Here is a 26,192-nt window from a genome sequence, read left to right as displayed (position 1 = left end):
TTTATATATAGATTTTTGTTGTTGTTCATACTTTTATTGTTGAGCCTAAGGACCCTCATTATCGAAGGTCATGAAGATTTACTCCTATGTTTTCTTCTAAGAGTTTTGGTTTTAGCTCCTAACATTTAGGTTGTTGGTCAATTTGTGGTAATTTGTGTTATGAGGTATATGGTACGAGGGCTCCAGCCTCATTCTTTTTGCATGTGGATATCCAGCTGTCCCAGCACCATTTGTTGAGAAGACTATTCTTTCCACATTGAATGGTTTCAGCCCCCTTGTAGAAGTCAGTTGGCCATTGACGTGTGGTTTATTTCCAGACTCTCAATTCTTTTTTTTTTTTTGAGACGGAGTCTCGCTCTGTCACCCAGGCTGGAATGCAGTGGCGCAATCTCAGCTCACTGCAAGCTCCACCTCCCGGGTTCACGCCATTCTCCTGCCTCAGCCTCTCAAGTAGCTGGGACTCCAGGCACCCGCCACCACGCCCAGCTGATTTTTTGTATTTTTAGTAGAGACGGGGTTTCACTGTGGTCTCGATCTCCTGACCTGGTGATCCGCCCGCCTCGGCCTCCCAAAGTGCTGGATTACAGGCGTGAGCCACCGCGCCCGGCCCTGGACTCTCAGTTCTTTTCCACGGATTACAGGCGTGAGCCCCCGCGCCCGGCCCTGGACTCTCAGTTCTTTTCCACGGATTACAGGCGTGAGCCCCCGCGCCCGGCCCTGGACTCTCAGTTCTTTTCCACTGATCTAAATGCCTATCCTTAACCCATTACCACACCAACAGGTTTCACCATGTTGGCCAGGCTAGTCTTGAACTCCTTCCTGGCCTCAAGTGATTCGCCTGCCTAGGCCTCCCAAAGTGCTGGGATTACAGGTGTGAGCAGGTCTGAGTTTTAAAAGCAAACAATTAATCTTTTAAAGGATATGATTTTATATATATATAGAAAACCCCAAAGAATGTATAACAAGAATAGGAGAGTTTGGCAAGATGGTTGGCTATAAGGTCAGTATGCAAAGGTCAAATAAATATCTATACTCCAGTAATAAATAATCAGGAAAAGTAACTTTTAAAATATATACTAGTTAGTATCAAACTATAAAATACCTAGGAATAAGTCTGAATTCCATATAAAACTTTACTGAAAGATATTAAATAAGTCATAATGTCATATATGGAGAGACATCCCATGTCCATGGATATAGACTTACTATCCTAAAGATGTCAGTTTTCACAAAAATGGTCAATGGATTGAATGCACACCCAGTCATTATCTCAAAGGCCTTTTCCATAGAGTGTGACTAGATTTGAAGGTGTATATGTGGAAGAAAAAAGGCCAAGGGTAGCAATGATACTTCTGAAGATGAAGAGTAAAGGAAAGGAACTTTGCCAATCAGTTCCAGGACTTACAAAGTTAGAGTGAACACAGGGCAGTATTGGCACAGATGTATCAAATTGACGCCGCCAGAATTCTACTTTTATATGTGGAATTTTGATAATGATAGTGGGGGAAAAAGGGACTTTTTAGCATGAAGAGATGAAAAATCCAGTTTACCCATATGCATAAAAAATGAAATTGTAGCCCAACTTCTCACACACACACAGTCTAACAGATTAATGGTCAAAAGCAAAACTTTACATCTTTGCGAAAAAAATATACATGAATAACTTTCTAACTTTGGTGTGGGGAAGGATATTTTTTAAAGAAGGCTCCCAACTTGTTAACCACTAATGCTCGATAAATTTGATTATGAACTTTTCTCTATTAGGAAGTACCACCAAGAACAGGGAAGGACAAGCCAGAGGCTGGAGGAAGATACCTGCAGAACACAGACCTGACAAAGGATCAGTATCAAAACATATAAGAATTTTGACAAATTAATAAAAAGAGTACAAATAACCCAACATAAAGTCAAAAGGTGTGATCAGGCATTTCACAGAAGCAAACACCTTTGGTGGATGCCCATGAGGAGAGGCTCAGTCACATCAGTGCCCAGGAGATGCAAACCCAGATCCCAGGGGTGTGCATCCCACCCGTTCTGCCTGCAGGATCTGCAAACCCGGCAAAACCTAGTTCTAGAGAGACTGGATTCACTGCATGTCTTCATCACTGCTGGAGGGAGTGCAGACTGCTATCGCCTCTTAGAAAATGACTTAGTTCTCATGTAATTTGGGCATTCACACATCCTCATCCTAGATCCAGCTTTTCCACTCCCGCACACGTACTGGAAAACGTGTACAGGAACATCCACTGCAGCACTGCTCATACCAAACACAACCTACATGTTCTCTGCACAGAGAGGGGAGAAGAGCCGGTCAGTTCACTCAGTGGACTCTGTGCTCAATAGTGGGTGTGAATAAGCCGCAGCCGCCCAGACCGCATGGGCCAACCTCAGTCCGAGAATGCGGAGTGAAAACACAGGTCTAGCGATCACACATGGCAAGATAATTATCTTGCAAAGAAAACTCACGTATTGTTCTGCCATACATATATGCACCATAAAATCACTCCCCCCACCTTCCACTCTGAAAACACAAAGGAATTCTAGGCACAAAGTTCACGATCATGGTTAGCTGAGGGGAGAGAACAGGGAGTATGATGGCAAGATAGAAGGTATCGTTCACATCCAAGTTTATAGGTTGGGTTCTTGATTTAGTCATTATTCAAAGGCTAATAACTAAATAAAAGGTAGCTAGCGTGAGAGTGCAACATGAACCAAAGATCATGACTGGCTTTGCGCATCGAGGGGCCATTAAAGAGTCTACTTTTCATGTTATCACTTAAAATCATTTTGCACCCACCAGGGCATGAGCATCTCGTGCTGGCAAACACCACATGACCGTGGTGACCTCAGGGCCAGCCCGGGGGTCATCTTGAATCTCTCCTGCTGAAGAGACCCAGGAGGGTAACACACGCCCCTCCAATCTCTGAGTTCTAGGAAACGAACACCTGGTATTTAAAGGGGCTGACATAATGCAAATCATCTGATGAAATGTTTGTTTTAGTTCACTTAAAGATCAACACGAGAGTCTTCACTCTGAATGGGCCACACCTGAATTAAGAGAATCCTTCACTCTCTGCGTCGGATGCACAAACCAGTCCTCCTGGTGCTCACAGGGGCTAGCAGCAAGTCCAGACCTTGTATGGTGAGGGCGGGGGGGGAAGGTGAACTTAGGGTTCAGCGAAACCGCCACTTGCAAACACACCCCACCGCAGGTGCCCTTGATGTGTACACATGTCCTTGAGAAGCTGGGGGCAAGGCCTTGCGGGTGAGACCACGCTCAGCAGCTCACACCTTTACCAAGTACTAGGACTTCTTTGGGGTTGGGTTGAGGGGTGATCCCAATCTGAGTCTGTGGTATGACTCAGGGGAGAACAGGTCACCGGGTGCTAGGAGAGCTGTCCATAGAGGACACAGCCCCAAAGGATTAGAACCAGGAGAAAGGTAGAGTCTGACTCAGGGTGAGGAACACACATGTATTGGTGCTGCCCGAAGGGGAACTGCCTCGTGAGCGTCTGGGAACTCTTACTGCAGGTGCTCAGCAGATGCTTGGTGCCCTGCAGGGACGTGCTGGCCTCGATTCTCACGAGGCAGAGCCCTAGACTAGGAGACAGTTCAGGTCCTGCATAACCTGAGTGTCCACAGGGCCCAGCTAGTCCTCAAGCTGGGGCTCGCCCAGTGGCTGCTCCCTCTGCTTCTCCCATCCTGACTCCACCTGCTCCTCTTCGGAGAAGTGAGGGGTGAGGGGCCCAGAGGCAGGGGCTGGGGTGGGCTCTGCTGCATATGGAGGCGAAGGAGGGGAGGGGAGGGGAGGCAGCATCAAAGCCAGTCTCTCTAGCTCAGACTCTGGGTGGTTTGGGTGGGTCCTGCCCCCTGGCCTGTTCCCGTCTGTGGGGTCCCACTGCTTGGGTGGTGTAGCTTCACCCCATCTTCCCACACCGGGGTGCCTGGCGCTCGGCCTCCCCTCAGGTAGGCTCTGTGCCTCCTGATTCCTCACCGTGGGTGGTCCCTCCTGCCTGCAGCCTCTAAGGCCCCTGAGAGCAGTCAGTCAGTCCCAAAGTCCCCACCAGCGCTGCTGACTTACTTCCGATGTCCTTGTTGCCGTGTTCAGGGAGCTGGAGGGCCAGGCTGACCTGCTTGGGGGCTTCCTCCATGTTCTCGAGCTGCGCCGAGGCTGTGGGTTCTAGGAGAAGCCAGGCGGTGACCACACGGCGCAGCTGCTTTGCACCTGGGATGGTCCTGGGGCCACCCTTTTGAGTGCTTCTATATCTCAGGGAGCATGGATGTCCCTGGTGGGGACCAGGCTCCCTGCGTGGCCCCAGCACCTGTCGGCCCCAGAGCTGCCTCCCCTGAAGGGCTGGCCTCACCCTCCTGCAGACCCTCTGGAGGGGCTCGGCCTTCCCCTTGCAGGGCCCCCTCAGAGCTGCTTCAGGGACAGCCACCACTGATCATGCTGAGAGGCCCCATCCTCACGGCTGATGCGGTTGCTTCCTTCTTAGGGTCAAATTCTGCATTCCTCTCCTTCCACCCCTGCTTCTTGGAGGCTGTGGCACCCCCTGCTCTCTCTGAGCTGCCCTCAGTCTGTACTGACCTTCCTCACGCCCTCGCCCCCAACTGCATCACTTCTTATGCAGGGATCTCAACCACACCCTCGGGCACTTCATATCCGCTTCCATAGCTGCAAGTACAACGGGCCCCCCTCTGTACTCCAGATCTCACCTGCTCACCACTGGGCATCCCGGGCAGCTGCCTGCCCTCTCCTCAGACACCTTGCTGGGGGCTCTCTCCCCTGCTCACCGTGCGGCAGGGACCCCAGGGCTCTGGTCCCTCCTTGCCACTCTCCTTGCTGCATTTCCCTCCCTCCTCTGCCTGAGGAGTTTTTGCTCAGAACGTGTTTGTTAAACTGGTGACTAGGCTCTGCTGGGGAGTTCCATGAGGATGAGCACCTGGCATTCCAGGTGAGAGGCAAGGGCCAGAGAGGTCCCCTCTGGGGCAGGGTCGCGCCTGCCTCACTCCTGCCAACATGTCTCAGGGCTTCTGTGTCAGAATCACAGGCAGATTCCCAGAGCGGCACTCACCCAGTAAACCCGGTGGGAAGGGGCCAAGGCACCTGGGCCCATCAGCCTTGCTGCCACCGGGAAGATCTTGCCAGGACAGTGGCGGAGGATTTGCTGGACCACACTCAGAGTGGCGGGTTAGACCCTCATGGCCTCCTGCCCATGGCTTACTAAAACAAAGCTCAGAGCCCTACTTTGGCAAATAAAGCTGCTGTAATGTCTCAGACCTGCTTCTAAAATGTTTATCTTCTCTTGCGTGCCCTACCAGCAGCCTGTGCCTCCAGCCCACACACTGACGTGAGGCCCTCACGAGCTGCCCCTCCCGCCACGGAGGTGCATGCTGCCGGCGCCCCACGAGCCCCGCGCCTTGTGCACAGTCGGGGTGGGGGTCACTGGCTGGAGACTGCGCTGGCGGTGGGGGTGGGCTCATCATGTAGGGGACAGGACCTGGTGAGAGTGGCAGTGAGGACGAGGGTTGGCCACCAAGGTGGGTGGGGAGGCCCCGGCACTCACGTGATCTCACGGTGGCTGCTTTGCTGGGTGAGCCATCGAACCTGGCGCTCACTCTTCCTCTGCCGTCCACAAGCTCCGAGAACCTGCAGAGAGGGTGGAAGGTCACCACAGTCCGAGCGCCACCTCGGGCGATGGGGCCGACGGGTGGGGCATGTACCTGGGGGGCTGGGTGGCGGTCTCGGGGGCGCTGTGGTCATTGAGCAGGCGCAGCTCCGGCAGGCGCGCGGGGGGTGGTCTGTTCCTGAGCACCCGAGGGTGGTGTCCTCCCTGGTGCCAGCGTCTGTCGGTGCCATCCCTGGGGGCTGCAGAGCAGGCAGGAGGAAGGGGCTGGTCTGGGGCTGCCCTCTGCTCCTGTCCCTGCCCCTGTGGCATGGGTGGTGCCCCTCACACTCAGCCGTGCTTGGAGAAGGGAAAGGGGGCATGTGCGTGGGCCGTGGTCATCCAAGGTGCTTGTGGCTTCCCCAGATGCCCTGGGTTCCCTTCCAGCCCACCCGCCGCATCCGTTCTGAGGAGGAGCCATGCGCAGCCGTGACACAGGCGTGCACTGGCCTGGGAGTCATGAGGCAGGGCTGAGTCTAGGCCCCTGCCCGTCACTCAAGTTCTCAAGGGGCTGGGCACTCGGGCTCGGACTCAGGTCCCAGGCTGCCCTGGAGACACAGTGCTTCTCCCCAGTGGCCTCCTGATGGGACGCTTCAGCTGGGAGTCCCCACCCCAGCATGTGCCCTGAGAGTGAGGGTGCGTCTGTCACCCTCACAGTGTCCTTCAGCCTCCCAGGCTGGGCCCTCCTTCCCCTTCCCTCTCCCTCTGACGCCGGCTCACAGAGGTCCCAGCCTGCCCCTTCTGCCTGGCTGGTGGGCTTGGCCCCAAGCTGGTGGGGGTGGCAGGGTTGGGTCTGAGAACTCGGCAAGCTCATGCACTTCGTGTCCCCAGCACAGCCTCACGGGTTGGGGAGGAGCCTGGAGTCAGAGCCCTCTCTTCCCTGGGGAGCCGCGCACTGCTCTGCTCTGTCCAGCCGTGGCCTCTCCTCCCTGCTTGTCTCCGTCTCTTTCTTCTCTCCCTGTTCTGCTCCTGCATTTTCCCACAGCTCCTTCTGTGAACTTGGAAGACCTAAGTGGGGCGTTCGGGACCCTGGTGGAGCCTGGAAGGGCCACCCCTGCACTTGGGAGCACACCTGAGACCTTCGGAGCATCTGTCCCCACTCCGAGCGCCTTCTGCCCTGTGCCTCTGCGCCCCAGCATTCCTGCCTGCCTTGCAGGCCCCTGCCTGTGGCCTCCTGGCCCTTTGTCCGTTTGTGTCCAGTGGCTCTTCGTGGGTCAGGCCTGGGCTGCAATGCAGGCCACTTCCGGGGGCTTCCTCCTCGCTGCCACCCTCGGCACCCGTTTTCAGGTGATGCTCGGCCTGTCTGGGATCTACGGGAGGGTCCGGCACAAACTGAGGCTCAATGTGCTCATTATTCCAATTGTTGGTGCCACCTGCCCATGAGTCCTTCCTTTCCTCGTGGGTTTGAAAAGCCTCCACTTTCATACACAGACTCCTCCCCTGCTAACACGGTCCTGTTTCTAGGCTGTCTGCCTGGCATCCCAGGCCCCCGCAGGGCCAGGTCAGTCCTGAACAGGGTGGAGGGCTGGCAAACACCGCCCCCGCCCACGCGCAGGGCCCGCGGCACTCACAGGTGATGATGTAGAGGTGGGCGGGCTCGCTGTGCTGCGGCCCGAGCTCCGTGCTCTGCACTGCTATCACAGAGAGCTGGTACCGCCGTCCCGGCAGCAGGTCGCGCACCGTGTAGGAAGCCAGCTTCCCGTTGGGGACATAGCGGCTCTTGGTGCTCTGGCTGGTGGTCACATTGATGACATAAGCCTCCAGCAAGCTGCCTGGAGTCGGGGCATCCCAGACCACGTGGGCAGAGGTGGCAGTGACTCGGGCGGCGGTCAGGTTTGCTGGAGGCAGGGGCCCTGGACGAGGCAGGAGCAGGGAGAGGTGAGGGGGTGCCCACAGGGTCTTCTGGCAAGAACACGGTTTGAGAACCCGACATGGGCTGCTGCAGCCTTGCTGGAAGCCAGATTCTTTATTATGGACAATGGTACAGTGCTGAGGCGGGGTGTGGGCTAGCATGTACAGCAGAATCTCCCAACTGAGAGGCCTGCAGGCCCCTGGTTGCCACCCTCCCCTCGGGTTAGGATCCACCCTGTGAAGCCCCCAGACCCTGGCCCGTCAGCTGGCGCCCTCCCTGCAGCACAGTCGGTTCCCCTGAGCCTGGCTGCGTGGAGCCCTGTGCAGACTCCCCTGCCCCACCAGCCTTTCCCACGCCTTCCCAGGCGGGCAGCATCTGAGTGCACAGGTGGGCAGGGGCCTGCTCAAGCCTCTGTTCCTCACAGAGGGAGCTGCAGCCTCCCCTCTGCCCAGTTCACCTGTCCCTCCCCTGCACGCTGACTGTCCATGCTGTCGCCCCTCCCATGCACTGGGGAGGGGGTGTGGGCCTAGTGACACCAGGAACTTAGGGAGCTTAGCTAGAGGGGGCTGGTTGCAAGGTACAAGGGCCCTGGATAGCATGGGTATCCCTGGCCCAGTGAGTTCCTCTGGCCCTCTGGTCGGTGTCTAGTAGGAACTCCATGCTGAGGAGCTACCAGGAGCCTTTAGAGATGGAGACTGCCCTGGACAGCTGTCCCAGCACAAGGGCCCAGCCCAGCGGCTCCTGCCCAGTGGCCCCTGCTCAGTGGCCCCAGCGGAAGAGACATCTGGGAGGCCAGGGGCTGGGTTTCTGGTGTTGTAGACGCTTTGGAGAGGACTAGGGGAGGCTGGAAGGAAGCCAGAGCTTCCAGAAGACGGCCTTTCGTGTGCCAGGGGCCGCGCTGCTCTACTCACGGGTCCACACGTGTGTCGGCGCGGTGGCCAGGCTCTCTGTGGGGTGCTCCTCTCCCCTGAGCCCACTGAGGGTGGTCAGCTGGATGGTGTACCTCTTCCCAGGCAGCAGGGCCCTGTGGGCAGGAGGTGACAAAGAGAGAACAGGGATGTCTGGGACCTGTGTGTGACTCTGCTGCCAGACCGCAGCTCCCCCAGGCAGGAGGTGACTGTGGGTAGGTTGTCCTGCTGCTGGTGGCCCAGGCAACCTCCACGAGGGGCAGACTCATGGCCCTCAGAGCCGTGTGCTCCTAGGGCGGGAAGCCAACCCATAGTCCGGGCAGCCGAGGAGGATCAGGTGTGCTTGGGGCTGCTACAGTATGGTCAGACGGCTGGTGTTCAGCTGGGAGAGGCCAGAGAAGGGGGAAGTGGTCGCTGTGCAGGGATGGGGGACGGGCCCTCAGCACAGGTGAGTTGATGTAAATTCTCAGGAAACCACAGGGCAACGTGAGGCCAATGCCGCCCCAGCCCCAGGAAGCTGCTGGCTGGAGTCTTCCTTCCCACTCGCTCTCCGATCTTTTCCTGCACCCCTGCCTGCGCTGAGCACGATTCGGAAGCTTTCTCTTTGGTTGGCGACCAAATCACAGGGGTCCACTGTGGGACTCCTGGGAGAGCTCGGGGCTGCTACCATCTACCCTCGCTGGCCGCTGCTCTCTGAGGGGCCAAGTCACTCTCATGATCTGTGTGGAAAGTGTGCCCCTGGATTTTCTGAGCTTTTCCTGCTCTTTTTGGACACTTTAAAACACTACCAAGGTGTATCCTCTCTTGGCAGCCCTGATGAGGTGAGGCGGGAGTGAAACCTCCAGGATCTGAGGCTGGCTCACCTGAGACCTTTGTCTCCGCTCAGGTGAGGAGCGGCAGGTGTACAGTCCACACACGGAGAATGTGCCCGAGACCTGGGCCCCGTGTCCCCGAGCCCCCACCCCTGCCTTCACCCCGGCCCCATGCTCTGGGTGTCCCTTCTTACCTAAAGGTGAACCTGTCCACACTCCTGTCCACATCGGTGGCCTGGTCCCTGAGGGCCTCAGGGTGGCGGATGGACACACGGACCCCACTGACGGTGGCATGGCGGATCCTGTGCAGGGCCCACTGCACTGAGATGGTGCTAGCCGTCACATTGGTGACCTCGAAGCCTTCCACAGGGCGGGGTCCTAGGGGGAATGGACTGCTCAGCAGGTGCCGGCTCCTCCTTGCTCCTGGGGGAGCGCAGGGGCTCAAGATGAAACCAGGCTTGGGAGGGTGCTGGGGGCCACAGAGAGGCACTGGAGAGGGTGTCCCATCAACTGCTCAGGGAACTTGGGCTGAGTGGGATGCCCAGGCTCTGGCCTCCAGGGCTGACAGCTGCAGAACCCACTGTGGGCATGACGGCTGCGGAGCCCGCTGTGGGCCAGACTGTCTTACCAGAGGCAGGGGTCTTAGTCTCCATTTAGATGTGGCAGTGACATGGCAGGGGATGGGCCGGAGTCCCTCTGGACATGAGTAACCTGGACCTCCCCTTTTCTGTGCCAGTTGACTGTTTTGGTCTAAGAGCACACATCTGGGCCTGGTCTGGGCAACGCTGTCTTAGGAGGACGGACATACAGAACTCCCTGCGACTGCAGGGAAGGGGCCACTTGTGAGCTCCGCTTCCCGCCCAGCCAGTCTCCTCCGAAGCTCGAGTGCCATTGCTGATGCACCAGGCAGAGCCCAGAGGGCAGCGCTCAGCTCCCGGCAACTCAGCACCCCGGTCTGTGGACAGCGGTCCCTTCCACCCACCATGGCTGGCTGGAGCCCCAACTCTGCAGCGGGCAGGGCGGGCTCTGTCTTCACTCCAGATACCTTCCGAGGGCAGATCTCACATGGGGCAGCCTCGCAGGTGCTTCTTCCTAAAACAGCCCAGGCGAGCCACCCCTACTCAGCCCCTGGCAGCTCCTGCTGACACCTGCTCAGTGCCACCCGCACATGCGCCCAGGCTCTCCACTGGCCGAGGTGTGCTCTGTGTCCTTGCTGTGTTGGGAACTCCAGCCCCTTGGTGGTCAACACCTGCAGGACAGGCCCTTGTGGGCCTCTGGGTGGGCTCAAGCTGCCTTGAATGCCTTCTCCTGTCCCTCAATGCCCTTGGCATTGGCATCAAGCTGGGTTCCAGGTGTGGCCAGGAGGCTTCCTCCTGTGAGAACCGCCGAGCTCCTCTCCACCTACCCGCCATGCTACCCATAGGTTTCACCAAACTCACGTGGCCACCCCGCAGGGCCCTGCTGGATGCTTAGGCCTCCCTGAAGCCCTGGCCACCCACCCACCCATCCATCCATCACGCCACTTCGCAGCAGTCTGTGCTCTCAGCACCTTTTCCTCTTTCCTCGAGCCTCTAGCACCCCTTCCCCATTCTTGCTCCTGTGTCTGGAGGCCACAGGCATGTTGGGTGAGAGTCCCATGGCCCCATGGCCCTGCACCCCACCTGGTTCCTGCCCAGCCTGTTCCGAGATCCCCTGTGCTCTAGCTGATGCGGCTGGGCTCTGTGGAAGGCCAGCCCTCTGCTTTCTTCCGGCCCTGCCCCTGTCCGTCCACCGCCGTGTTCTAGGGCTCCTTTCTCCTTCCCGGAATCCCTCCCAGCAGCACACAAGCCCGCTAAGCCCTGACGCCTTCCCTAGAGCGCTCAGCATCTTCTGCTCCCCGACACGGCAACAACCCCACAGGCTGTGCACAACCTGGGCCTCCCCTGTAATCTTGGCGGCTCAGGCTCTGAGGAGGCTCCTCCTAGGACCCCCTCTTCAGGGGTCACATCTGGTCACAGCTTTCAGTGCCAGCTCCAGGTGGAGGCTCTGGGTCTGTCATTCCATCTAGGGCCTGCCCCACGGCTCTTCCCGATTGAGCCACCGATGCCTCCTCTTAGCACACCCCAGCGCCTACATATCCCTGTGAGCAGGTGCCTCTTTCAAACTCTCCCCAGGCCTTCAGAGCACCCCAGAGTCCCAGCCCCTCCAAGCCCACCGCCGTGGCCCCTGTCTCCCACACTGGCTCCTTCTAGGGACCCTTTTGGGAAGCCCCCATTCCTCCCCAGTCCCACTTCCTAGCTCCATGCCTGGGGGTTGTGCTGCTCCCACTCTTGGCTCAATTCTATGCGCCCCAATCCCATGCCTGTATCTTGTGGACCCAAGGCCACTCCGGCACAGCTCTGTCTCCCGGCACTCTGTCTGCAGCAGGGCGGTGCCTGCAACCCCCAGCTCAGCTGTCTGTCTTGCTGCTGCAAGAACTAGGGAGGTGGACGGCATGACAGCCGCCCTGCAGGTGCCGGGGCCAGCGCTGCCCTCGAGGGGCAGGGGCTGGGCAGGGACGGCCAGGCTCGGGGACACTCACGCGTGCGGGCCAGCAGCACGGCAGGCCTGCTGATGTCATTCTTGTTGTTACTGTTTCGCTTCACTGAGAAGACGGAGATGTTGTAGGCCCTGCCGGCCGCCAGGGCCTGGAGCTGGTGCGAGGAGCGGGTCCTGTCCACAAAGTCCGTGCGGCGGTAGGAGCCGTCGGAGGAGACATAGGTGACCGCGTAGCCATCAAGCATCTGCCTGGCGGCTGGACCATCGGGCGGGTTCCAGGAGATAGAGACCCCACTCTCCTCCACTCTCTCCATCTTGAGGGCCGTTGGTGGGAAGAGCTCTTCAGGGTTTGGGTCAAAACAAGGGGAGGGGACTGGTCAGCCGTCAGCTATGCATGCCTGGCTCCCGTCAACAAGGGGAGGGAACTGGTCAGCCGTCAGCTATGCATGCCTGGCTCCCGTCAACAAGGGGAGGGGACTGGTCAGCCGCCAGCTATGCATGCCTGGCTCCCGTCAACAAGGGGAGGGGACTGGTCAGCCGCCAGCTATGCATGCCTGGCTCCCGTCAACAAGGGGAGGGGACTGGTCAGCCGCCAGCTATGCATGCCTGGCTCCCGTCAACAAGGGGAGGGACTGGTCAGCCGCCAGCTATGCATGCCTGGCTCCCGTCAACAAGGGGAGGGACTGGTCAGCCGCCAGCTATGCATGCCTGGCTCCCGTCAACAAGGGGAAGGGACTGGTCAGCCGCCAGCTATGCATGCCTGGCTCCCGTCAACAAGGGGAGGGACTGGTCAGCCGCCAGCTATGCATGCCTGGCTCCCGTCAACAAGGGGAGGGACTGGTCAGCCGCCAGCTATGCATGCCTGGCTCCCGTCAACAAGGGGAGGGACTGGTCAGCCGCCAGCTATGCATGCCTGGCTCCCGTCAACAAGGGGAGGGACTGGTCAGCCGCCAGCTATGCATGCCTGGCTCCCGTCAACAAGGGGAGGGACTGGTCAGCCGCCAGCTATGCATGCCTGGCTCCCGTCAACAAGGGGAGGGACTGGTCAGCCGCCAGCTATGCATGCCTGGCTCCCGTCAACAAGGGGAGGGACTGGTCAGCCGCCAGCTATGCATGCCTGGCTCCCGTCAACAAGGGGAGGGACTGGTCAGCCGTCAGCTATGCATGCCTGGCTCCCGTCAACAAGGGGAGGGACTGGTCAGCCGTCAGCTATGCATGCCTGGCTCCCGTCAACAAGGGGAGGGACTGGTCAGCCGTCAGCTATGCATGCCTGGCTCCCGTCAACAAGGGGAGGGACTGGTCAGCCGCCAGCTATGCATGCCTAGCTCCCGTCAACAAGGGGAGGGACTGGTCAGCCGCCAGCTATGCATGCCTGGCTCCCGTCGGCAGCTCAGCCGGGTCTGGCTCTTGGGCCTGACACAGCCATCGCTGGCAGAGTCCTTCTTTGTCCCTGGCCACGTACCTCCAGGAGGGTCACACTTTTGAATGTGTGACAGTGTTTCAAGCCCACCGGGGGGTTTTATCCCCTCCCTGTTCCTCAGGGAAGGGGCCTGGGCAAGCAGCGGCCAGACGCTCTGCCCTTGGAGACCGTTGGGCCCTCTAGAGAGAGGGGACCACCCCCGTGGCTCCCTCACTGGAGGCGCCCTCGCCACCCACCTTTGGTGCAGTCCTTGCCCGTGTAGCCCACTTTGCAGGTGCAGCTGTGGGAGCCGTTGCTGGCCAGGCAATAGCCACGGCCCCCACAGGGGCTGGAGAAGCAGGGGTCACTCACTGAGGGGAGAAAAAGTGGCAGTGTATGTTGGGGCGTGGCCAGGGGTCCCTGCTCCAGCCAGGCCCTTGCTCCTGGGGCACTGGGTCCCTCCTGCGTGGGTGTGGAGGGGCGGGGGGCACAGGACAGCTACTGCCTCCCTTCGGTTCTGCCACCTCCACTGCCCTGCGGGGCCCAACCCAGCAGCTCCCCCACCCTCCACAGCGGAGTGCCACCAGCCGGACTGGCTGAGGGGAGGAGACACTGGACCAGGACAGGACAGGCCACCACCCCAGTGACAGTCCTGCTTGAGGAGGGGAGGTCAGTGGTCAGGGAGGCCTCATCAGGAGGTATCCCACTGGGGGCTGATTAGGGAGAATGTTCCAGATGGAAGGACAGCCAGGGGCCAGACCTGGGTGTGCAAGAAACTTGGCCTGTCCAAGGGCAGCAGGGCCTATGTGTGGACGTGAGGCCCCACCCCTGGGTGTGTCCTTGGGTGAAGAGGGGTGTCTGGGGGGTGAGCGCAGGAGATGGGGAGGTTTAGAAGGCACCATTGTGGGACCAAGGGAGACAGGCGGAGGGCCACTGGCCTGAGAAGGGGCCTTCCGAGGCAGTGGGCAGAGGGCGGGGAGCAGGCGGGCAGAGGGTGGGGAGCAGGCGGGCAGAGGGTGGGCAGAGGGCGGGGAGCAGGCGGGCAGAGGGGGGGAGCAGTCGGGCAGAGGGCGGGGAGCAGGCGGGCAGAGGGCGGGGAGCAGGCGGGCAGAGGGTGGGGAGCAGGCGGGCAGAGGGTGGGCAGAGGGTGGAGCAGGCGGGCAGAGGGCGGGGAGCAGGCGGGCAGAGGGTGGGGAGCAGGCGGGCAGAGGGGGGGAGCAGGCGGGGAGCAGGCAGGCAGAGGGGGGGAGCAGGCAGGCAGAGGGTGGGCAGAGGGGGGGAGCAGGCGGGCAGAGGGTGGGCAGAGGGGGGGAGCAGGCGGGCAGAGGGCGGGGAGGGGGCGGGCAGAGGGCGGGGAGCGGGCGGGCAGAGGGCGGGGAGCGGGCGGGCAGAGGGCGGGCAGAGGGCGGGGAGCAGGCGGGCAGAGGGCGGGGAGCAGGTGGGCAGAGGGTGGGGAACAGGTGGGCAGAGGGCGGGGAGCAGGCAGGCAGAGGGCGGGGAGCAGGTGGGCAGAGGGCGGGGAGCAGGTGGGCAGAGGGTGGGCAGAGGGCGGGGAGCAGGCGGGCAGAGGGGGGAGCAGGTGGGCAGAGGGTGGGGAGCAGGCGGGCAGAGAGCGGGGAGCAGGCGGGCAGAGGGCGGGGAGCAGGTGGGCAGAGGGCGGGGAGCAGGCAGGCAGAGGGTGGGCAGAGGGGGGAGCAGGCGGGCAGAGGGCGGGGAGCAGGCAGGCAGAGGGCGGGGAGCAGGCGGGCAGAGGGCGGGGAGCAGGCAGGCAGAAGGTGGGGAGCAGGCGGGGAGCAGGCGGGCAGAGGGCGGGGAGCAGGCGGGCAGAGGGGGGGAGCAGGCGGGCAGAGGTTGGGCAGAGGGGGGGAGCAGGCGGGCAGAGGGTGGGCAGAGGGGGGGAGCAGGCGGGCAGAGGGTGGGCAGAGGGGGGGAGCAGGCGGGCCTGCCGCCCTACCTGTCTCGCAGTGGTAGCCGAAGAAGCTCTCTGGGCAGACGCACAGGTAGGCTCCGCCGCCGCTCTCACACCGGCCTCCGTGCTGGCAGGGGCTGGAGTTGCAGGCGTCCACCTCTGGAGAACACCCAGAGAGTGGGCCCAAGCCGCAAGGGGGGAGTCTGGGGGAGGGAGGAGAGGACAGCGGGAAGAAGGGAAAGGAGGAGTCTAGGGGCGGAGGCCAGGAGAGAGGGGCAGTGGGCAGGTCCCGCCCCTCAGCCCTCCCCAGCACCCTCACCTCCACCCCTCCCTCCCAAGGTGGCCGCAGCCCTGGGGGTCCCTCTCCCCAGGTGGCCTGCCCAGCAGGGAATGTGGGGATGCCCCACCTCCTCTCTGATCTTCCAGAGGCCCAGGCTCTGCATGTGGGGCCCACTGGAGGGAGCCCCTACCTGTCTCACAGTGGACTCCAACGAAGCCTGCAGGGCACCGGCAGACATAGGCCCCTGGGAGGTTCCTGCAGGACCCTCCATTTCTGCAGGGGTGAGCTCGGCACTCATCCCTCTCTGCACAGAGAAGGGGTGTCAAGGGTGTTGCTGGCTCAGGTCTGAGGCGCCCACATGCCCCCAGGATTCCGTGTATTTCCTGGGGCTTCAGTTACCCCTTTCCCAGCTGGGAGCAACTACTCAGGACACGCGCTTTTTCCTCCATCAGCCCCAAACCCACCCTCCTCGGGGGGCATGCCACCTCCACTGCCTGCTGGCAAAGCCCCACCTCCAGGCCATGCCTTCCTCCAGGCCACTCCGCAATGGGAGGCTCCCCAGGGCCACTACTGGGCACGGCTCCCTGGGCCTTGCCCTGCCCTGGAGCCTGCGTTTCTCAGGCTTAGAGCCCTAGAGAGGTACAAGAATGTGCAGGGCTCATGGGGCAGGCCTCCCCTCCCTCCACTGGCTGGAAGCACCGACCAGGTGTCAGAGACTGTGACCTGCCTTCTCCGACGCCCACCTTCTCTGCGCCCTGAGGCCAGGCCAGCATTTCTCAGCTGGGCTCTCAGTCTCCCCTGGGGAAGTGCAGGAAGGGATATTTGTAAAATCTTTGTCTTGGATGTCAGAGCTGGCAGGGGCCCGAGAAAGCATGCAGTGGCCACCCTGGCCATCCAGACAGAGACCTGTCCGGGGGACCCAGTGCCTCAGGCACATGGCCAGTGTGCTGCAGCTGTCACCCCAGTGGGGCCAGGGCCCCTCTTACCCAGCTCACAGTGGGCGCCCTCATAGCCTGTGCTGCAGAGGCACAGGTACCCAGCAACGCGGTCCTGACAAGAGCCCCCATGCAGGCACGGCTGAGACCGGCACTCATCGATTTCTGAGAGGAAAGAGCCCAAGAATAAAGCAATGTGGCCACGATTAAGCCAAATTAAGATGCACATTAACTAGTCCTGAGGGGCCAGACAGAATTCGATGATACATCATCAGTGGTTGGAAAGGCCAGAGACCAGGGCTGGATATCCTTGGAGTCGGGGCAGGGCAGTGGGCCTGGGGCTCAGTGCCTGGCTGTGTCTGTGAAGCAGCAGGGCGGGCTCAAAACCACCCCAGGGCTCCCAGAAGACGCTGTGGGACTTAATTCCAGTGGTTCAGGCCGACAGGACAAAGGCCTCAGGGGTTTGACAGAAAATGTCTCATGTCCCATCTTGCCATTTCAATGTATAAGAGTCACCTGTGAAACCAGTCCATCTGGGACAAATCTTGGTTTTAAACGATTCACCACAGCTTTCTCTTCAAGCGGGAGTTGTGCTCCTGAATTTAAATATTTATTTTTTTAAAGTTTAATTTCATGCTTAAAAAGTAAATAAATGGTAATGACTTAGTGACATCTGGGACTAGCAGCCACCCCGGCAGCCAGAATGCTGAATGGGCTCATCCGACCGTGCACCCTTCTCTTCCCTTGCAATAAGAATCTCTGGGTTTATAATTTCCTTGTCTTTAAAAACTAGGTTTTCTGGCAGTAAAATATGTAATTAAAATTAGCTTAAAAATTTTATAAATTGCCTAAACAATAGTGAATGTTTTTGTTGTTTATGAACTTTATTCATAGTACATCATGATATATATTGTCTTCTCTCAGCATTATATGAAGAAGAGAACTCCACACTGTAGGTCACTGTGGTTCATAGATTTTCACTGCTGAATAACATTACACAGTGTGGTTATATCATACTTCACCCATTCTCACTGGCTGGGTCTTTGGGTTGGTTCTAGACTTTTTCCTTTTTTTGTTTTCTTTTCTTTTTTTTTTTTTTTTTGAGATGGAGTTTCGCTCTTGTTGCCCAGGCTGGAGTGCAGTGGCATGATCTTGGCTCACCACAACCTCCGCCTCCCGAGTAGCTGGGACTACAGGCGCCCACCACCATGCCTGACTAATTTTTGTATTTTTAGTAGAGATGGGGTTTCACTATGTTGGCCAGGCTGGTCTTGAACTCCTGACTTCGTGATCCGCCTGCCTCAGCCTCCCAAAGTGCTGGGATTACAGGCATGAGTCTACGCCCAGCCTAGACTTTTTGGTTTTACAAAAAATGTTGCTGTGTATATTCTTTCCCATCTCCTGGTGCAGACGTGAAGTTTTTCTTAGGTTTATACCCAGAAGTGCAATTGCTGGAACACAGTTGACGTAAATGAGCAACAGTGGGCAGATTGCTCAACAGGCAGAGTGTCACATTGTTTTCAAAGTGCTTCTAGCAATTTATACTCTTGCCCGCAATGCATAAGAAATCTTGTTGATCCACATTCTCACCAGTATAGGCTTTTCAGACTTCTGAAAATTTGCCAGCTGAATGTACCTCATTGCACTTTTGATTTGCATTTCCCTGATTACTAATGAAATAGAATATTTCTTTTCATGTTTGTTGGCCTTTTGTATCTCTTCTTCCATGAAATGCCTATGCATGTTTTTTTTTTTTTTCTATTTTCCTATTAGGTTGTTTTCTCATTGATTTATCAGAGTTCTTCATGTAGTCTTGAGACTATTTATCTCTTCTCCCAGTTTGTAGTTTATATTTCACTTTCTTAAGGTTTATGGATTTAGGTTCCTAATTTTCATATGGTCAAGTATGTTCATCATTTCTTTTTAAATTCTTTTTGTGGCTTAAGGAGTCTTTCACTACCCCAAAGTCAAAAATATATTTACCTATATTTTCCACACAAAATTATATAGTTTTTTTTGGTTGTTTTTTTTTTTTTTTGAGACAGGGTCTCACCCTGTCACCCAAGCTGGAATGCAGCGGTGCAATCACAGTTCACTGCAGCTTTGAACTCCGGTTTCAAGTGATCTTCCCACCCTAGCCTCCTGAGTAGCTGGGACTACAGGTGCATACCACTACGCCTGGTTAATTTTAGTTTATTTTTGTAGAGTTGGGGGTCTCTCTATGCTGCACAGGCTGGGCTCAAACAATACTCCTGCCTTGGCCTCCCAAAGTGCTGGGATTATAGGCATGAGCCATGTGCCCGGCCCTGTATAGTTTCTTTTTTAAAGAAACACTTAGGTCTTTAATCCACCTGGATTTAATTCCTGTGTATGAAAAATAGAGAACCAATATAATATTTTTCCAAGTACAAAACCATTTTATTCCAGCTCTCATGAATATTTTCTCATATGCTTTTGTATTTCTTTCTTTTAGAAGTTTATAGTTAGGGACGGGCATGGTGGCTCACGCCTGTAATCCAGCACTTTGGGAGCCCAAGGCGGGTGGGTCACCAGAGGTCAGGAGTTCAAGACCAGCCTGGCCAACACGGTGAAACCCCGTCTCTATTAGGAATACAAAAATTAGCTGGGTATGGTGGTGAGTGCCTGTAATTAATCCCAGCTACTTGGGAGACTGAGGCAGGAGAATCGCTTGAACCAGGGAGGCGGAGGTTGCAGTGAGCCGAGATTGTGCCACTGCACTCCAGCCTGGGCAAGAGTGAGATTCTGTCTCAAAAAAAAAAAAGTTTATAGTTTTAGCTTTTACATTTATGTTTATAGTTCCTTTTACGCATTTAAAATGTATCATGTTTTTGATGCTATTAATGTAACACTTTCATTTCAAAGTGTTCACTGCTACAACAGGTTCTATATACTGACCCTGTATCCTGTGATCTAGCTGAATTCACTTGTTAGTTCTATAGCTTCTTTTGTAGAATTTCCTTAGGATTTTCTATGTATACAATCATGTGATCTCTAATTCTTTCTTCCTTTCCTTCCTTTTATTTCCTTTTCTTGTCATCTGGCACTGTCTAGGGCCTCCAGGAAAATGCTGGGAATATGTACTGAATGGACACCTTGCCTCGTACGGATTCCAGGTGGAGTCTTTCACCACTGAGTACACTGGTAGCTGAGGTTTTTCATGGATGTCCTTTATCAGGTTGAGGAAATTATCTTCTTAGTTTACTAAGAATTTTAAATAACAGTTGAATTTGTCAAATAATTTCCTGCATCTATTGAGATATATAGTTTTCTCTTTTCATCTCCTAATATGATGAAGTACATTGATTGACATTAAATGTTAGACCAACCTGTGTCCTTGAGAAAAATCCCACTTGGTCATGATTGTATTATTCTTTTACATAGTACTGAGCTTGACTTAGTAATATTTTGTTTGGATTGTTGTGTCTATGTTCTTGAGAGATACCAGTCTGTAACTTCAAATTTTGTAGTGTCTGTGTCTGGTTTTGGTATCAAGGTGAGTTGAGAAGTTATCAAGTAAGTTGGGTATCAATTGAGTTTGGTATCAAATGAGAAGTGTTCTTCCCTCCTAGACTTTCTAAAAAATATGTAGCTCTTTCTAAAAGAGGTTGTACAAAGTTGGTATCATTCCTTTCTTAAACATTTGGTAGAATTCATCCATGAAGCAATCTGACACAGCTGTTCTGAGGAAGGTTTTTAATTACAAATTAAATGTAACAGATATAAGGCTGTATATGTTTTCTATTATTCTTGTGTCAGTTCTGGTAATTTGTCTTTCAGGGTATCCATTTCCCCTAAGTTGTCAGATACATTGGCCTAAAATTGCTCATAGGTGTTCTCTTGTCCTTTAAGTACTGGCAGGATATTTAATGTTTAAAGGACTCCACTGTAAACACGAGGTAGGATCTCCTTTTCTATTTTGATCTTGCTAATTTCTCTCTTTTTTTCCTGATCAGTCTAGCTAGGGTTTATCAATGTTAATGATTTTTTTTTTTTTGAAACAGAGTCTTGCTGTGTCACCCAGGCTGGAGTGCAGTGGTGCCATCTTGGCTCACTGCAAGCTCCGCCTCCCAGGTTCACACCATTCTCCTGCCTCAGCCTCCTGAGTAGCTGGGACTACAGGCGCCCGCCACCTCGCCCAGCTAATTTTTTGTATTTTTAGTAGAGACGGGGTTTCACCGTGTTAGCCAGGATGGTATCCATCTCCTGACCTTGTGATGTGCCCGCCTCGGCCTCCTAAAGTGCTGGGATTAAAGGCGTGAGCCACCGCGCCCGGCCCAATTTTAATGATCTTTTCAAGGAAACAGCTTTTGGTTTCATTGATCTTTCTCTGTATCTGTCTTTTTTATAATTACATTTTCTAATTGTTGGTTGCTGATACATAAGCACATAATTTTGTTGTAATCTATATCCACTAAACATGTTACATTAGGCTTTTCAAAGAACGAATTTTGGCTTGTCCTTTCTTTTGTATCTTGGATCTCTACTTCACTAATTATGGCTTTTACCTTTATTCCTCTTTCCTTCTACTTTTTTCAGCATCATTTCGTATTTTTTTTCCTAACTTCTGAAGTCAGACATTTAATTAATCAAGTTTGAAATTTTCTTCTTTTCTAACATTGGTATTAATGTCAGTTTCTTAATTCTTGCTTTATATATATTGAGATTATTGTATTAGATGCTTGAATATTTATAATAATTGTATCTTCTTCGTGAACGGAACCAATTATCATTGAGAGACACCCTCTCATTCTTAATGATGCTTTTCGTCTTATAATCTTCTTTTTCTGATAGTAATATAGCTAATACGCCAGCTTTATTTTGATTTGTATACACCTATTTTTTTCCTTTCACTTTCATTCTTTGTATAGTCTTATGTTTTAGGAATGTCTAAGAGTGCTAGCTTGTTTTATACCACATCTGGCAATCTCTCACCTGGAGAGTTAGTCCGTTCATATTTGTATTTTTTCTATCATAATTCTTTCCAATCTTAATATTTACCATGTTCTTCTGATTACTTTTTTCTCCTTTTGGATAGTGACAAGCCTTACCATGAAATCTGATAACTCTCCCTTCTCTTAACTGGGTTTATCTTATTATCTTATTATTATCTTACTTCTTTCAGAAAAGGACACTTTTTTTTGCTAAGCCTCTGAAGCTGTGTTTGTATGAGAATATACTTTTTTATGGTCTCACATTTGAATAACGATTTGACTGAATAAAGATTTTTAGGTATTAAGTTTATTTTATTTCTTAATTTTTAATTTTTTAGAGACAGGGTCTCGCTGTCACCCAGGCTGGAGGGCAGTGGCATGATCATAGCTCACTATAGCCTCGAATTCCTGGGCTCCAGTGATCCTCTCACCTCAGCCTCTTAAGTAGTTGGGACTACAGGAGCATGCCACCATGCCTGGCTAATTTTTAAAGTTTTTTGTAGAGTTGGGGTCTTGCTATGTGGCCCAGACTGGTCTTGAACTGCTGGGCTCAAATGATCGTCTTGCCTTGGCCTCCCAAAGTGCTGGGATTATAGGTGTGAGCCACTGCATATGGCCTATTTATATATATATATATATATTTTGAGATGGAGTTTTGCTCGTCGCCCAGGCTGGAGTGCAATGGTGCAATCTCGGCTCATTGCAACCTCCGCCTCCGAGGTTCAAGCAATTCTACTGCTTCAGCCTCCTGAGTAGCTGAGATTACAGGTGCCCGCCACCATGCCCAGCTAATTTTTGTATTTTTAGTAGAGATGGGGTTTCACCATGTTGGCCAGGCTGGTCTCAAACTCCTGACCTCAGGTGATCCTCCCACCTTGGCCTCCCAAAGTGCTGGAATTACAGGTGTGAGCCACTGCACCCAACCTATTTCAATATTTATACTGTTTGGGATTTGCTGAGCTTTTTGAATTTGTGGGTTGATGTATTTCTTCGTTTTTAGAAAATGTCCAATTATTATCTCTTCAAATATTCTTTTGCCCATTCTGTCCTCTATTTCTGGGACTTCAATTATGTGCTTGTTTGCCTGTTTGATATTGTCCCACAGACCTCTGATGCTGTTTTTTAAAAAATTCACTTATTTGGCCCGGCACAGTGGCTCACGCCTGTAATCCCAACACTGTGGGAGGCTGAGGCGGGTGGATCACGAGGTCAGGAGATCGAGACCATCCTGGCTAACACGGTGAAACCCTGTCTCTACTAAAAATAAAAAAAAATTAGCCGGGCGTGGTGGCGGGCGCCTGTAGTCCCAGCTACTCGGGATGCTGAGGCAGGAGAATGGCGTGAACCCAGGAGGCGGAGGTTGCAGTGAGCTGAGATTGTGCCACTGCACTCCAGCCTGGAAGACAGAGCGAGACTCCGTCTCAAAAAAAAAAAAGAAAAAAAAAAAAGAAAAAATTCACTTATTCAGAATTCCTAATTCATTTTTAAATTATTTTTTCTCTCTGATCTGCAGTTTAGATAACTTTGTTGTCCTGTCTTTGAGTTCTATGTTTTTTTTTTCTTCCGTTGTATCCATTTTGTTAAGCCTATCCAATTTTTTCATTTCAGCTGGGCACAGTGGTTCATGCCTGTAATCCCAGCAGCTTGGGAGGCAGAGGCAGGAGGATCTCTTGAGCTCAGGAGTTCAAGACCAACCTGGGCAACACCATGAGATCCTGTTTCTACAAAAATAAATAACAAATAAAACAATTTATTCATTTCGGATATATTTTCAGTTCTAGATTTTCTATTTTGTTACTTTTTTTCTCTGCTCAAATTTTCTATTCTCTCAATCATTCTGCCTCTCCTTTCCTTTTTCTTTAACATAAAGAAAATTTTTCATGGAATTTTAAAGTCTTTGTCTAAATTCCAACACTTGGGTGATCCGTAAGGTCTTTTTCTATCGATTGTTTCTTCTTTAGATTATGTGTCATCATTTCTTGCTTCTTAGACACAGTGCGTATAAGAACAGTGGAAATCAAAGTCGAAAATTTCACACTAGGATGAACATACTGTATTCTCCACTAGGTAACGAAGTTGAGTAGCTGACCTGTGATATCATTAGGAGTTGAGCTGGGTTGGGGCTAGAGCAGTTTTAAGTAGTTTCAGCTCAAGATTGGTTTTAAACGCTTGAGGATTTGAACAGGCCTCTCCCTCCAGGTGGACTTGGAATCTAATCCTTGTGAGACTATGAAATCTCTCTCTGCTTTACAGACCAGTCCCTGGCTTCTCATGCATTTGTAATGATCCTGTGGGTGAGACCTGGTAGGTGCTGAGAACTTACTCTCTGCATCTGTGGCTTCTCTTGATTTCAATCCATTGTGCTTGCCCCTGCAGCATGACAAATTTGGCTGGAGGATGAAAGCAGCCAACAGCCTCAACTTCTCTGCATCCTCAACTCTTTAATAGGTGAAAAGATAGGATTTCATAGGCTTCATGATGTTCCTTTAACATTACAGTGACAGTGGTGGTATTCTGTGACTGTCTACACCCTAACCAAATGGATCTCTTCAGTATTTAAAAAAATTCACTGTCTTACATCTGATATTGCTGTTGAGAAGTTTGATGTCAAGCTGATTCTTGTTCCTTTGTACATGACCTGTTTTTCCCTCTGGAAGTTAAAACTTTTTCTGTTTGTCTAGGATATTCTCGTATTTTACTATAATGTGTCTGGTGTTTGTTTCCCCTTTGCTCCTGTCTGACGTTCTGTGGGCGCTTTTAATCTGCTGTTCATCTGGAACTCTGGGAATTGAACTCCCTAGCCACTTATCCTTTACATTTTCATTTTCTCTTCTTCTTGGGCTCCGATTATCTCAGCTTTAGCACACCTTCTACCCTCTATGGCACCAATATTTTCTTTTTCTTTTTTTTTTTGAGACAGAGTCTTACTCTATCACCCAAGTAGGAGTGCAGTGGCGTGATCTCACCTCACTGCAACCTCTGCCTCCCAGGCTCAAGCGATTCTCCTGCCTCAGCCTCCTGAGTAGCTGGGATTACAGGCATGTGCCACCACACCCAGCTAGTTTTTGTATTTTAAGTAGGGACGGAGTTTCACTATGTTGGCCAGGCTGGTCTCGAACTCCTGACCTCAGGTGATCCACCTGCCTCGGCCTCCCAAAGTGCTGGGATTACAGGCGTGAGCCACAGCACCTGGCCCCAACATTTTCTTTTTTATTTATTTATCTTTCCCTGCTTCTTTCTGGAAAAGTTCTTCAAGCTGATCTTTCAACTCACTAACTTACTCTTCATCTGCATCCATTTATAAATTATGTCTGTTATTTCAACTATTATAGTTTTTAATCTGCTTATTCCCACTTTGTTTTTTAAATAATTTATCGATCCTGTTTTGGACGGCCAATGCCATGTTTACTTTGTAAATTTGTCACGGTTATTTTATACTGTTAATCCATTTTCTTTTTTTGTATGAGGTGGGGTCTTGCTCTGCTACCCAGGCTGGAGTACAGACGCAGGCTCATGGCTCACTGCAGCCTTGACCTCCCAGGTTCAAGTGATCTCCTGCCTCAGTCTCCCAAGTAGCTGGGACTACAGGCATGTGCCACCATGCTGGGCTAATTTTTAAATTTTTTTGTAGAGATGAGGTCTCCCTATGTTGCCCTTGCTGGTCTTGAACTCCTGTGTTAGTCTGTCTTCTGCACTTCTGCTTCCAATCATACATATTTTCTGGACTTTTATTATTGTTTTCTGAGGCAATCGTACTTTTCAGGTGTCTCAATATCCTGGCTGGTTGCTCATATTCTCTGAGGATATCGGCTTCTCATCTGGCAACATATAGGTGGGGAAGTAGCATTGGGAGGGGGGGTCATCTCCAAGACAGTCAGGAGCTCACCCTGGGGCTTGAAATCCCAGAAGGAAAGGAGGGATGCTTGAAGCCAGGTGTTCCCAGAACCCTTCGCCTGAGACCAGGCAGGTTGGCCTTGGCTTTGCAGGGCATGTGGGGGACAGGGATGGGCTTATGTGCCCCACTCAAATCTGGGTGCTGTCACCCACTGTTCCTAAGCTTGTTTTAAAATCCTTGCTTCATAAAAACTAGCTCACATCACACAGACTTTCTGATGGACAGTTTGGACTCCTCTGGCATAATGCGATGCACCTGCAGGGTGTTAATGGCCCTACTTCTCCAGGGGCTTCGGTCAGAGGGGGCCTTGTCTCTAGGCTGTGCACTCCCAGCTCCCAAAACAGACAGGGGTGGGACCTCGGTGGCAATGCTCTCTGGAGCAGCACTCCTCAAATGCCTGCAGGGGGAAGGGGGATCTTGTTCTGATTCCACAAGTCTTCAAGGGGCCAGGAGTAAGAGGTAGGTCCTGAACCTGTATCTGGCTCTTTAGGACTCTGCCCCTGGGCTACCTCTTGGCCTCAGCTACTGCATCTGCAGAGTGGGTATCTGGGTGTTTGACCTCCTGCTCCGGGCTGCTCTGAGGACGGGGAAGCCTTTAGTGAATGCCCCAGAGCAAAGCTGACTGTGATCATCACCACTGTCACCCCAAGGTCCACATTCACAGACAGGAGACTGAGGGGAGCAGGGGCAGGACCAGGTCAGAGCTGGGCATCCAGGCTTGGGCCTGCAGCCCCTGTGCTCCTCCACATGGCCAGGATGAGGAGGGTGTGGGCCCCACCTGCCCCACCCCAAGGGCCCACAGAATCACCAAGGCACTGGGGAGGCTCACTCCAGACACCGTGTGGCTGGCAGACCCGGATGCGGCTGGGGGCGCTCAGGCTGTAGCCACGGTCACATGCATACAGGGCCACTGCGCCCAGCCGCGTGCCGTTGAAGCGCAGTGTGGCGTGCTTCACCTCCTCCGGGGGGCCGCAGTCCACCTCTGCAAGGCACGGCAGCCTGTCTCGCACGGTCCTGTGCCTTCCTGGCCCCTCCCCACCGCCCTGCCTCTGCCCAACCCGACTGCA

At 53.8% G+C, this 26,192-nt stretch overlaps 2 protein-coding genes across 17 annotated transcripts in view; one reads left to right on the top strand and one right to left on the bottom strand.

The window, feature by feature from the left end:
• The window catches only part of SNED1 (sushi, nidogen and EGF like domains 1), a 100,626-nt gene that overhangs the window by 18,116 nt on the left and 56,318 nt on the right, over positions 1 to 26,192 (bottom strand). For 6 of the 8 annotated variants that reach the window (XM_063791005.1, XM_054679687.2, XM_054679685.2 and 3 more), the window contains 12 exons: positions 25,934 to 26,107; positions 16,330 to 16,443; positions 15,534 to 15,647; positions 15,109 to 15,222; positions 13,412 to 13,525; positions 11,799 to 12,095; positions 9,433 to 9,616; positions 8,430 to 8,542; positions 7,238 to 7,519; positions 5,725 to 5,869; positions 5,568 to 5,650; positions 4,082 to 4,180 (listed from right to left, as the gene is read on the bottom strand). In XM_063791005.1, coding sequence (XP_063647075.1) covers positions 4,082 to 4,180; positions 5,568 to 5,650; positions 5,725 to 5,869; positions 7,238 to 7,519; positions 8,430 to 8,542; positions 9,433 to 9,616; positions 11,799 to 12,095; positions 13,412 to 13,525; positions 15,109 to 15,222; positions 15,534 to 15,647; positions 16,330 to 16,443; positions 25,934 to 26,107 — 1,833 coding nt within the window. Of the gene's footprint in view, positions 1 to 3,048; positions 3,135 to 4,081; positions 4,181 to 5,567; positions 5,651 to 5,724; positions 5,870 to 7,237; positions 7,520 to 8,429; positions 8,543 to 9,432; positions 9,617 to 11,798; positions 12,096 to 13,411; positions 13,526 to 15,108; positions 15,223 to 15,533; positions 15,648 to 16,329; positions 16,444 to 25,933; positions 26,108 to 26,192 lie in introns of all 8 variants that reach the window. The other 2 variants (XR_010149974.1, XM_054679684.2) reach the window with 2 other exon arrangements.
• The window catches only part of MTERF4 (mitochondrial transcription termination factor 4), a 64,019-nt gene that overhangs the window by 26,664 nt on the left and 11,163 nt on the right, over positions 1 to 26,192 (top strand). For 6 of the 9 annotated variants that reach the window (XR_008546760.2, XR_010149976.1, XR_010149975.1 and 3 more), the window contains one exon: positions 1,765 to 3,055. The exons of the other annotated variants lie outside the window; for them this stretch is intronic. Coding sequence is in view for 3 of the 6 variants with exons in the window: in XM_063791016.1 (XP_063647086.1) it covers positions 1,765 to 1,877 (113 nt within the window). In the remaining 3 variants the exon portion in view is untranslated. Of the gene's footprint in view, positions 1 to 1,764; positions 3,056 to 26,192 lie in introns of those variants that run through there. 9 annotated transcript variants of the gene reach the window in all.

Source organism: Pan troglodytes, chromosome 13 (genome assembly GCF_028858775.2).
Source record: "Pan troglodytes isolate AG18354 chromosome 13, NHGRI_mPanTro3-v2.0_pri, whole genome shotgun sequence".
In the NCBI taxonomy this organism is placed as follows: domain Eukaryota; kingdom Metazoa; phylum Chordata; class Mammalia; order Primates; family Hominidae; genus Pan; species Pan troglodytes.
The sequence above is the reverse complement of the archived record's forward strand: the minus strand, read 5'-3'. Positions and strand labels throughout refer to the sequence as shown.